At 41.7% G+C, this 13,421-nt stretch overlaps 1 protein-coding gene across 1 annotated transcript; it reads right to left on the reverse strand.

Annotated features, from left to right (window-relative positions):
* Positions 1-777: 777 nt before the first annotated feature.
* On the reverse strand, positions 778-13,053 carry LOC146654721 (uncharacterized). The gene is made up of 7 exons (XM_085429336.1): positions 13,027-13,053; positions 12,712-12,928; positions 12,051-12,166; positions 11,727-11,838; positions 9,591-9,792; positions 5,167-5,493; positions 778-4,532 (listed from the first exon to the last, which is right to left on the reverse strand). Exons 1-7 carry the CDS (start codon positions 13,051-13,053, stop codon positions 4,394-4,396), a joined length of 1,140 nt encoding a protein of 379 aa, XP_085285462.1. The 3' UTR covers positions 778-4,393.
* Positions 13,054-13,421: the final 368 nt, after the last annotated feature.

Raw genomic sequence — 13,421 nt, forward strand, 5'->3', positions numbered from 1 at the left:
CTGGGATCTTTGCTCACCGTTCTCATGATCATTTTGACCCCACGGGATGAGATCTTGCGTGGAGCCCCAGATCGAGGGAGATTATCAGTGGTCTTGTATGTCTTCCATTTTCTGATGATTGCTCCCACAGTTGATTTCTTCACACCAAGCTGCTTGCCTATTGTAGATTCACTCTTCCCAGTCTGGTGCAGGTCTACAATACTTTTCCTGGTGTCCTTCGAGAGCTCTTTGGTCTTGGCCATGGCGGAGTTTGGAGTCTGACTGTTTGAGGCTGTGGACAGGTGTCTTTTATACAGATGATGAGTTCAAACAGGTGCCATTCATACAGGTAACGAGTGGGGGACAGAAAAGCGTCTTACAGAAGACGTTACAGGTCTGTGAGAGCCAGAGATTTTCCATGTTTGAGGTGACCAAATACTTATTTGCCACCCTGATTTACGGATAAATTCTTTACAAATCCTACCATGTGAATTCATGGATTTTTTTTCACATTCTGTCTCTCACAGTTGACGTGTACCTCTGGTGCAAATTACTGACCTCTGTCATCATTGTAAGTGGGGGAACTTGCGCAATCGGTGGCTGACTAAATACTTTTTTGCCCCACTGTATATGTATGTATATGTGTATGTACATATGTATATGTATATAGATAGATATACATATAATTAATACATTAAAAAACATTGATTACTAGATAGTGGAAAGGGGGTGGGATTGAATAAGCGCATGCTTCCTCCTGCTCCTTTTTGAACATGAAAGTTATTCGTAGTTGTGGGTGCTCGTTTTCCTTCTGTTTTGCTTTGTTCGTTTGTCTCTTTTTATTTTCATGTTGTTTAACTTCTTCAACATATTCAAAATAAAGATTCAATCAATCAATCAATCAATCAATCAATCAATCAATCAATCAATCAATCCTAGCAATGCTAGGTAAATCTTTATTCAATTCAATTCAATTCAATTCATCTATATAGCACTCTTCACAGGATAAAAGCCACAAAGTAGTTCACAGTAATATAAAAAAAGAAATGCATAAAAAACAAACAAACAACAAACAAACAATCAACCCCCCCCAGCACAATCAAACATACAGCACAAATCTAATTAAAAACCAATCTAAATAAATGAGTCTTAAGCTGCTTTTTAAAAGAATAAATACAATCAAGGCAACGTAATGATGGAGGGAGAGCATTCCACAACCTGGGGTCCACCGCTCTAAAAGATCTATCTCCTCTGGTTTTAAAACGTATTTGGGGGATTACCAAGAGCCTTTGATTAGATGATCTCAGGCTGCGAGAGGGAGCGTGGGGTTCTAAATGTAGGCAGGGGCATCACAATTCAAAGCTTTAAAAGTCAGTACCAAGATTTTAAAATGAATTCTAAAATGTACTGGAAGCCAGTGTAATGAATGTAAAACTGGTGTAATGTGCTCTCTTTTTCGTGTCTAAGTTAAAAGCCTTGCAGCAGCATTCTGGACTGACTGGAGACGGTCCAGATTCCTTTTGCTTAAACAAAGAAAAGGCTGTTACAATAATCTAAGCGAGATGATATAAAAGCATGAATAACCATTTCTAACGCAGATTTAGACAGCAAAGTTCGAAGTTTGGAGATGTTTCTTAGCTGAAAAAGGCAGTTCCTAATTAACTGTCGAGAGTATTGTTCTCGGGACATGGCAGAATCAAAGATCACACCAAGGTACCTGATGCTCAGGTGAACAGATGAGCCAAGAGAACCAAGATGCTGTTTGATTAGAGATATCAATGGTGTCAAAGGCAGATGTCAAGTCCAACAAAACCATGACTGAGGATGCTCCGGAGTCAGCTAACATGATAATGTCACTAGAGACTTTAAGTAATGTGGTTTCTGTTGAGTGACTTTTACAGAAACCTGACTGAAATTTGTCATAGATTTCATGTTTTTCTAAAATAGAAGTAAGTTGATCTGCAAATACTTTTTCCAGAATTTTCGACAGTAACGGGAGCTTAGAGATAGGCCTATAATTCTTAAGCTGAGTTGGATCCAAACTGCTCTTTTTTAATATCAGCTCAACAACAGCATGCTTACAGAACCTATGGACCACACCTGTTGAAAGAGAGGCATTGCATATCTCTACAATGACAGAGAGAGCATTTTTAAACAGCCCAGCAGGTAGAATGTCATTTGCACAAGTGGTAATTTTCATTTTATCCAGCAGGAGTGAAAGGTCATGTATGGTCATTGGGTTAAACACTGACATTAAATGAGGGGGAGGTGGCCCAGAGACACAAACAGACAGTATTGAAGAACCAATGCTCATACGGACATTATCAACTTTATCCACAAAGAAATTCAGAAAGTCATCACTCTCAGATATGGAGGTCACGGGTACTGGGTGGACCACGGGGGAAACAATAGAGTTTATGGAGTTAAACAGTACCTTGAAATTTCTCTTGCTTGATGAGATTAACTGAGAAAACTATCCTGATCTGGCTGTTTTTATGGTTTCATGTAGGGAAACCCAAAGTTCCCTAAGGTGGAGCCTGTGAACTTCGAGTTTAGTTGATTTCCAAAGGCGTTCTACTTTCCTACAGATTATTTTGACCTTCCTTATGTCATCATTTATCCATGGATGAGCTCTTTTTGGGGCAGCAATGACAGATTTCATAGGTGCCACTGAATTTAAAATCTCCAAGCAGTGATTGTTAAAACACTGAGTAGCAACATCAGCATCAGTGCAGCCACTGATCACATAACGGTCCAACAAATTAGAAAACTTCAAAGCAACATCCTGATTCATGAACCGCTTATGGAACATGAGATTAGAAGGTGGTGTGTACAGAGGGAAGCTAAGATTAAAAATAACACAGGAATGGTCACTCACCTGTGTCCTTAACACAGACATTAGTTTTGTCTAAGCCAAGAGAAAACACAAGGTCCAAGGTGTGGCCTTTAACATGGGTGGGTCCAGAGACATGCTGAATAAAATTAAAAGAGTCTGTAATGGATAGAAAGTCAGAGGCCATGCTACAGCTAAGATCATCCACGTGCAGGTTGAAATCCCCAATCATTAAGACCTTCTCTAGTTTAATAATGCAAGCTCAGTAGGTAGTGTGGTCGCCCCATGATTGGAAGGTCAGGGGTTCGAATCCACTACCCTGAGGTATCCCTGAGCAAGGTACCGTCCCTACACACTGCTCCCTGGGTGCCTGATTTGTGGCTGCCCACTGCTTCACTAAGTAAATGGGAAAAGACTAATGCAGAAAGAGTAATTTCCCCACGGGGATCGATAAAGTACACATTATAATTATTATTCTAAAAAGTCTGTAAAATCTTGAATAAAAACACCAGCGGGGCCGGGAGGGCAGTAAATTAAAACACAATAAAACATATCTGATGAACCAACTTTAAGAAGCCGTGACTCAAAGGAAGGAGGAGGAGTCCATAGCTCTGCAAGCAAAACTGTCCCGGTGAACAGCAGTGTTCAAAGCAAGTTACTTTGAAAAAGTAATTAATTATAGTTACTAGTTACTTTTTCAAAAAAGTAACTGAGTTAGTAACTGAGTTACAAGATTCTAAAAGTAATTAATTACTTGAAGTAACTATTGCGTTACTTTAAAAAAAAAAACATTTAACCCTCTGGGGTCCAGGGTATAATCGGCCATTTTTAACTACTTTTGATGTTTCCTCCACATTTTACCTTTAAAAACTATTTATTTGCCTCGTTTGGTATCATCCTTTTCAGCACAACCTCACGTGTCTGAATTTACAGTTTTGTTTTCATTTTTACGGACTGTATTAACACAATTGATCTAAAATCAGACAAAAAACATAAAAATCAGAGTAGAAAAAGTTTTTTTTACTGTAACAACCACAAACATGTTTAATGAATCATATTTCATAACTTTAAATGTAAATATAAATTGTCAATTTTAAAATCATATGCACAAGTTTTGCAAACAACAAAGTTATTTGCATCCATTTACCTTTTACCTTGATTTTTTAAATAACCATTTCAAACTATTTACAGAACAATCAGCTGTTCTGCATTCAATAAGATGCCACACACATTATTTGTGCCACTCCAAAAGAAATAATTTCTGTCCACTATAAAGAAGAACATCACAGCCTGATACCTGCAGGTCTGACAGCAGCAGGTGTATCACTCCTGTTTCTACCTGGAGACAGCAGTCGCCTCATTGTTCTCACACACAGCACAAAACTATCCACAACACTACACACTAACTACACAAGACACAACATTAACTACACACTCCAAACACGCTAAACGTCACGAATCTCTCACATCTCAAAACTCGCTCTCTCTCTCTCTCTCTCGCCGTCACTCCTAAAACTTCCCCTGTTTTTTTTTTGTTTGTTTATTTTCTGTTTCTCAAAGGGAGTTAGCTATGCACCAAGCCTATTGTGTGCTGTGCTCTGGTAGGAATCCAGTCTCTCTGAGCACTTTGTTCACAGCTGGTGTGAAGTGGGCGCTGTAGCTCAGCAGTCTGCCATCATAAATCAGCTTGTCTTCTGCCAGGTTGGGTTGTCTCGGAAATCTGCAAAAAAAATTGTATGAAACAGGTTTGTATGTGCTTAATACATTATAAGAGAGACAAAAGATTCAGAATAAAAATATCTAAAAATTACGTGCTAGCAAAGATGCTGTTGGAAGTATATCTTACAGGTAAAAACACAGTGATAAATAAGTAATCTTTATTTAGACAATTGTTTTGTATAAAGAAAAATTTCCAAGTTGTTTGTAATCAGATTTGACTGTAAATACATTCTTTACAATTTTCATCAAATCCTCCTGGAACTCGGTGAGTGTCCTTGTTTGGCTACCATTATAAATTCTTTCTGACCCCAGAAAGTCTAAAGAAACAATAGATCTTAATGCACAAGGGTGAAATCTGTAAAATGTATAAATAATATCCACAATATTCAGAACAAAAGGAACTAAGCGTTTAATAAATTAAAAGTCACTGCTCAGGAACAAAAACATGAATCTGTTGATAAAGAGAGGAAGGTGAAAGAAATATTAGTGTGGTAAACAAACAGATTTAATAATGGGTTTATCCAGTGAAGCACAGCAGAATAGCATTAAAAGGGAAACAGACTATCATGGGATTGAGCACAATTTTTGCTGGTTTTTGTAGCAACTAATGATGAGGAATTGTTTAACTAATTTACCTTGTGTGGTACATCCGTGCTATGTTCCTGTCAATCCAGGAGCAGCCATGCTGTGACTTCAGAACCCCATGAACAGTTGTGGAAAACACTGCTCGAGGGTTGACAATGATCTTGAAGTTACTGTAATGAGTCTCCTCAATGATTGGTTCTTGGTACAGGTGAGCCAAAATGTTCACACCAGTGACATTCTTCCAGTCAGTCTGTGGTGGCAGACTTTGGGATGCTGGAGGAGCCAACATGATATTGATGGGGAACACGTTATTTTCAAACATGTAGCACTTGTTGGCACCATATTTGTTCTCCAGCAGCGGCAACAACTCTACCCAGCTGGCAACAGAATAACAAGATAGTTATAACATGTAAAACCACTTGAACAGCACACAAGCAATTAAAAGATGACTAACCACAGCAGGAAAGTTGAAAACAATTTCAATAATGTGTTTTAAGTGATCTCTAAGTGATCTTAAGTGATCTCTCAAAGTTTTTCTTTGGATTTTCCCATATTTCAGGACCAAACCTTGGACTTGACCTTCTACTTTTAATGTTTGTTTGTTTGTTATTTCACTAACCTGGGAATCGTTTAGGCAAGTCTACTAACTTACTATTGGTGTCATGAATCCAAATTTTGGCTGACATTGTCATCAATACACACCAACAGGACACACCTTCTTATTTAATGGTTTTTCTTTGTTTTTACTCCTTTCTACATCGTATATACATACTGCAGACTTCAAATTTATAAAGCAAGATATTTGTCATTCCTATCAAAGAAAAAAAAGATAAATAGCTGATCAAAGTGTTGTATAAAAGAAATATAAGAGAACACATTTTATTTATTTATTGTACTTTCAAAATAAAAATCACTTATTCCTAACTTTAATAAGCTGAAGTTCAAATGAAGAAAAATGTTCAACATTGACTGAACAACAAGAGAACTGGTTTTGAGATGACTGGATGTCTGATGCTGACTGATAAAGAATTGACGATTAAGGCAAAGCTTGATGAGGCATAAAAAGTCAAAGCCAGATCGTCAGGTTTCCGAATTTTTTTTCAATACATAAAATCGTTCAATAAGAATGTTTTATTAGTTAATGATCAGTTAATGATGGGAGCAGGTACAAAATAATAATATAAAGCAGGGGTAGGCAACTCCAGGCCTCGAGTGCCGGTATCCTGCAGGTTTTAGATCGCACCCTGGGTTAACACACCTGAATCCAATGATTAGTTCATTACCAGGCCTCTGGAGAACTTCAAGAAATGCTGAGGAGTCATTTAGCCCTTTAAATCAGCTGTGATGGATCATAGACACATCTTTTTTTTTTTTTTTTTTTTTTTGTCCCGTTTGGATCTATAGCCATCAGAATTGTTGTCTTAAGGCCAAGAAAGATGCCAAGCGGATTTATTTTACCAAGTGGATCATCATGGCCTTGCCATATTGGTCCATTTGATTGACCTTTATTATAATTATGAATTTATTTTATTTTTGGTCGCTACAAACGGGACAGACATGACTGGGGGATAGGACAGGGGGAAAGAATGAAAGAAAGAGAGGGAGAGAAAGAAAACCAAAGGGGAGAAGAGACGGTGAGAAGGGGGGGAAGAGAGAAAAAAAACAAACAAACAAACAAAAAAAACAAAACACCTGGGTCACCTGTATGGAGAAAAAAAAACAGAAGAGAAAGCAAACAACAAAGAGCAACATAATAAGAAAAAAAAAGCACCATCACAATAAACTAGCTAGCAGTAGATATCAATAGTTACTAAATAATAAACGATATTGTGCAGCACGCAAGATAGACAGCGCACAATGTGCTTTGAGGCAGCAGCCAAGAAAGCTGTAGTCCGCGTCTGTGAACACCCATGTGTACACCTGTGTGCATACCTGTGTGGATCAGCATGCTTGTATTCCAAAGGTTTCTCCATGTAATGATCTGCTAGGGAGTGTGGGGAGCCACAGCCCTGTCCTCTATGGTATCAAGCAGGTATGGAGGAGATCAAAACTCCAGACATCCAGAGGCCCCCAGAACACAAGAGACCAAGGAAGACACACAGAGGGGCAGCCGCGCCACTGTCCCAGTAAGAGCTGAGGAGAGTCCCAGATGAGGGCTCACTCAGCAGCCGCGGAGCAGAAGCCAGGGGGAGTTGCAGTGACGCGCCCGTGAGCTCCGCCGGCAGCCAGCTGTGCCTGAGTGACCGAGCCCCAGGCCGAGAGGCCGGGGGCACCCCACCTCCGAAATGGCCCGAGCGAGCCCCAATAAGCGGCTGCCAAGGAGTGAGCCGGTGTGTACCCGGACGCCCACCCCCAGACACAAAGAACCACCAACGCACCGACACCTGAGGGAGTCCGCCACCGGCAGGGGAAGTGGTGGTGGGTGGAGATAGGCCCTCCAAGGTTTGGAGGCCTGAGATGTCCCCAGAGAGGTGGCGTCTGATACCCAACCTGACATATAGACACAGACATACAGGCACACACAGACACAAACATCCATTCCCACCCTCATGCTCTCATATGCACTTACACCACACTCAACCGACGTGGAGACAGACATAAAGAGACGCTGTATACACGATCACACTCCCCAAGCGTACTCTACCAACCGGGTCTAGGTACCCTTGCCCCTGGAGGGGGGAACTGCACCCAGACCCAGGTGGTGTTACCCTTTTCCCTGCGGTGGGGAGAGGCAGACCGCCCCGACTCCGCAGCAGCAGGGAGGCCCCACACCCCAGACCGCAGTCGGACGGCCAACTCCTCCTAGCCCCCCCGCTCCAGCAGGCCGCAGAGAATGGGGGTGAGAGAAGACTCCAAACCTCCCTCCACCCGCTCATTGTAGTGTTGATGCATGTGTGTTCTAAGGTGCAATTAAAACCCAGGAGGGCATGGAGCTACCTGCCAGAGAGCAGCAGGTAAGCGCATAGTCCCTCCTGCTAGCCCTCAATGTCTACGTGTATTTAAAATTGAGAGGTGGGCAACGATGCCAGGGGTGAGGTGTACACCCTGATGGTAACTTGGACTCCGTGTATCGTGCCCACCCCCAAGATCCTATATGTATGTGTAATGAGGGTGTGAGTAATGTGAATGTCTAAGTTGTGGGATAAAATTGAGGCAGAGGCAGCCAGAAGGGGACAGAGGGGGGGGGGGGGTAGCCTCCTCTGCACCCTGGTGACATACCCCTACTCCAAGGCCCCGCATGTGTGGGTGGTTGTGGTGGAGCGGGAAGAGGGAGGCAGCTGGAGATGGGGAGGGAAGGAAGGGAGGGGCAGGTGACCCCTCCCTGGGGCCAGCTCCCCCGCTGACCCCAGTAGGCACTCCCATACTCCGCGACCCGCCAGGGAAAGGGGGCCCAGGCCCATCCAGACCGGGGCCCAGCGCAGCAGCGCCCCCCGGCCCCACAGAGCCCGGGACAGTCCAGCCAACCCCACCACAGAGAAAACTGCACCCACCCCCCCATCCACTCATCTTCCAGATTACATGAGACGATAGACGCCCAGGCTGAGATCTTCCTCTACCTCTCCTGTATCTCCCCCTCCTGCAGAGAGTTCCTGAGGAGAGGAAAGCTCCTGCAAGGTGTGACAATCTCCCCCACCAGTTGAAGAGCCCCCCAGGTGGCTCGACACACCGGCGGCACCATGCGCCAGGGATGGGCCCCCAATCATGGACACATCTAAAACCTCCAGGACACCGGCACTCGAGGCCTGTAGTTGCCTACCCCTGATATAAAGGAACAAAAAGCCTGTGACTAGAAACCTGGAACATGAAACATAAAAACCTGAGACAGGGAAATACGGAAGCACCGCCGCAGTTGTGGATATCAGGGGGACCACCTCTGTTCACCGGGTGGTCCCATCAACCATGGACAAAAGGTATGTGAAACCCTGTGACTGCGGTAGAGGAACCACCAGATCAACATGCACATGATCAAAAACATTTGCCAGGGATGAGAAATGGTTCAAAGGGTGCCTTGGTGTGCCTATGGACCTTTGCATGCTGGCATGGAACGCACGCTGCAGTCCATTCACTAACAGACCTGCGAAGGCCTGGCCAAACAAACTTGAAGCTGACCAATTTAACAAAGGCCCGGAACCCCAGATGTAATAGAACGTGCACTGAGTCAAAAACGTGACGACGCTATGAAACGGGGACCACCAGGGTTAGGGGATTATCTTGACAGAGGACAAAACGAAAGGCAGCAAACATCCAAAGAAGAGCTTTGAATGTCCTTCAAGAAGCCTGGAGAACTATTACTAAAGACTACTAAAACATTATAAATATTGACTTTCAACCTCATTGACCTCTCTAATCATACAAACTGTTCTTGTTTTGTCTTATATTTTGTATTTCCATGTATGTTTGCAGCACATGTTTTAGTATATCACTGCACATATTTTCCATCTTCATAATAAACCATGAAAATACACACACATACCTGACGACTTTCTGGGGCAGTATGAGCTCATCTATATCATGTAGAGCCACATATCTGGACTGGTACATGTATCTGTAAAGGCAGTCATTGAGAGCAGGAATCTGACCAAAGTAGTGAAGTTCACCGGGACCATGTTCAGGCAGCCAGCCACGAGACACGTTCACATATCTGGACAGAGACCAAGGAATCACCTCCAGTAAACCTGAGAAAAAAACATTGGAAGCAGTTCAATGTCAGTAATTAAAACTAGACATTACAATTACTGCAACTCCAACCTCAAACTGAAATCATTGAACTGGTGAAATGCATTCTGGATCTTTATGGTGAAGCAGACACATGAAAACAAAACATTACCTGTTTTTTTTTTTTTGTCTCAGTGAATAAGACTAGAGTAATAAACAACCTGGAGCAGCAGCAGTGACATGGCTAAGAAACAACCCAACGCAAAAACTTAATGATCTCATTAAAACAACCTAAGGTTTTGGCTGCACTAAAAACAGACAAAACAGACTCTCATCTGTTGCTCTCAAACATGATCCAAGAATGAATGCTAGTTTTCATAAAGGTTTCCAATATTAGAACTGGACTGTGTGACTAAGTGAAAGGCTCTGTTGTTAATTGAAAGGAAGGTTGTGTATAGGAAATGAATTACTGCTGTACCATGTGTGAAACAAAAAAATAAAAAATACATAAATCCACAGAGAACTATCAGTTCTTTTAGGTACTTAGTTTTAGTCATTTTTAATGGCATTAAACATTAGAGAAACCAATATTAAGTATAAATCCAGTTTGTGAGCATGGCCACGGAAGGATCCTGTGAGAGCTCATGCAGTCTCAATACTGAGACCACCAAACAGTTCCAGGTCTCTGTAATACACAGCAAGTCAAGATGACTCACTTGCATAAACAGTGGAAACATGAACATAAAGACACGGGAGAATCTGACAAAATGTGTAAGACAGTTTTAACTTTCACTCATTTCAGCTGTGCATGTGCATGTGTGTGTGTCTGTTTGTCCAACTCGAGAGAGAGTGCCCTTTCACCAGTTTTAAACAAAAGTCGACAATCCCCAAGCCGACGCAGGTGATCTTGAAGAAGTAGGAGGAAAGGGCAGAGAGTCATACACCGTCTTGTTATCTGGGAGAATTTGTTGTTCCAGCTTTGGCCCTGGAGCTTCCAGCTGGTTAGGGGAGGCCACATAAAGATAGTGGTTGTTCAGGTTTGGTTTCTGCATTCCAGTTCCATCATTGGTCCACAGATCTATCAATTTCCTGTTGCGGAGTCGCAAGCTTCTCTATGATTTTATCCATATTGCGTTCAATAAACACTGTCTGAGTACTTGTGGCTCTATCCACGGCATCAATCCAGCCAGCCTTATGGGATTTTGAGCAGCTGTAACCGTTTCCATTAGTCGTCAGTAAACCAGGGCCGTGCCAGCTCCAATCAGCAAGAACCCCGTTATCATGGTTCCGAATAGGTAGATGTCTTCAACGCCCTCCATTCAGCCTGCCCAGGGTTCTCATTGAGAAGAGGATGTCAATTGCATCAAGAGACCAATTGATCAAATCCGTAATTTCTTGGTTAGAGAACAAGACAGAGAGAGTCTCTTTGAGTTAGACAAGACTAGACAAGGACAAGAGAAGCCAAGCAGGAAAGATGAGGGAGAAAGACGCGACCACCTCTGCCAAGAGCCAAACGACCCAGGTTAACATGTTTAATATGATGTCATTTTCAAAAGAATTGATTGGTCAGTAATGATTTCACACTTAACCTCTTGTTGATCTCTTATCCTACAAATGATCTGCCCCTGAGAAGGTTAGGTTTTCTGTCTATGATGCCATATTGATATTCCTTGTTTAAACACGAACCATTATCATAGTACTGAAAACTCCAGGCTAATCCTGAAGTTGCCTGGAGAAGTCCAAATCCAGTACAAACTGGAGTGATTTATAGAGGAAACTGTAGTAAACTAGTGTATGTTTTGATCACAAAACATTAGTTGTGATTAGCTGAAGGAAGGAAGTTCAGGGTGTTTGGCAACTTCACTCAGTGTTCACTGTGGGAAAATGCCTTTAGCTGGTGATGTGAGGTCATAAGGAAAGACACACTCAGACAGAAAATTATACCATACTCCACCTTTTTGTGTGTAGTAGTCCAATATTCGTTGCGTTTCAGGACTGCAGCTGGTTTTATAGACAACCACTCTGTTCACTCCCAGTAACTGCAGCATCTCAAGACTCTGTACCAGCTACAATCCAACACATTTGAACAACAAGTGTTAATATGCAAGGATGGCAGAAATGTCTTGTTTCTTTATTATTATAACTGTAAGGAATACTGGGAAAAATATACCTTTTCTGGTTTTATTTCTTCCTGTCTTAGTCTGCATACTTTAGAGAATGAGTTTCAAAAATCTATTTTTTCTGTCTTCTGAAAGCAAGAAAGCAAATGTCACTGTACCTGCAGCACGTTGGTAAAATCAAACATGGTGGAGATGCAGACGGTGAAGTTGTAAGGAAAAGATTCTGTCTTCTCCTGCTGGTTCTTCACCTCTAAAAACTCTTGGTTGGGATCATCTTAAGAGACCACACAAACATACACTTTTACCATCTTATTTTTGTAACTGAACTCCAATTAGTAATACTTTTTGGGTCAAACAATCTTAAAGTCAAACTGACATATAAAAATGTTTCAGGTATCAGTTACTCCCTGAAGCTTTGTTTTACTGACAGGCTATAGAGTAGATATTGATATTTCACAAAATGAGTGGGAGTCTAAACCTGGTGGTGACATAGGAGGCAAAATGAGAAAATCACTAATGTCAACATAATGTAAACCTGAATGGTCATCAAATAGTTCACTTAGAATGTAAAGTTTAGAAAAATTATTGTAGAACCTTTAAAAAATTAAGTAATTATTTACCTTATTATTTATTTACTTTGTACGTCGATATTTTGGTATTTAATTGATCTCATGCACACCATGAACTGGGACTAGATGTATTTTTGAAATCCATTCATTAATTGCTGAGATATTTCAACTTAAAGCAAACACCAAATTGACAAACAGACTGGCATTTACATTAACATGCCCCACAGCAAGGTTAACATTGTACTTGTACTTGTAGAGTTGGCATCAGCGGAGGTCACGGCAATAGAAGATGGTGTCTCACAGCCTGAGGGGAGGGGGCACATGATGTTTGCTGTCCCATAGGCAAAACCAAAGTGATCAGTGTGGATGTCGGCCACACCATTAGAGAGAAGCTGCTTTTCCTGGCAACGAAAGACACAGCGATAGGCCACCTTCTCACTCCGCAGCACCACTGCAATGGCACAAACCTGGAACAAGAAAAAGGCAGGAAGGAGGGTTTAATATAAGAGAAATTACAGGACAAGCATTATGTTTAACCACTGCCACCAAAGTGCTAATCAACAGCCTTATTGGACTCATACAAGCCAATCATGTTGTGTTACTCATCTGCATAGTAGATGTGCATGACAGAAAATATCCTTGTTCCTGTAAGTGAATATGTTGGTAAGTGCTTTTTTTTCTTGGTTTAATCTAAAATAAGGCAAATGTTTTCAATAACCTGCTGAATTCTGAAGTTTGAGCACTTACAGAAATATTATGATATCTAATATATGAAATCTAATTTTTGTGACAGTTGTATTTTAATGGAGAGAGACAGATGTACCAGCTACAATCCAACACAGTTTGATGTCATCCATGTGGATGAGGAGGTGGCTGATAATTGCTCCATTCTGTAGTCAATGTTGTCAATGATCTCACTGAGAGGGTTCAGGTTTATGCAGAACAGCAGTGGGAACAGAG

Source organism: Rhamphochromis longiceps, linkage group LG14 (assembly GCF_057381845.1).
Source record: "Rhamphochromis longiceps isolate RC_006_pf linkage group LG14, R_longiceps_female_GT1.1, whole genome shotgun sequence".
In the NCBI taxonomy this organism is placed as follows: domain Eukaryota; kingdom Metazoa; phylum Chordata; class Actinopteri; order Cichliformes; family Cichlidae; genus Rhamphochromis; species Rhamphochromis longiceps.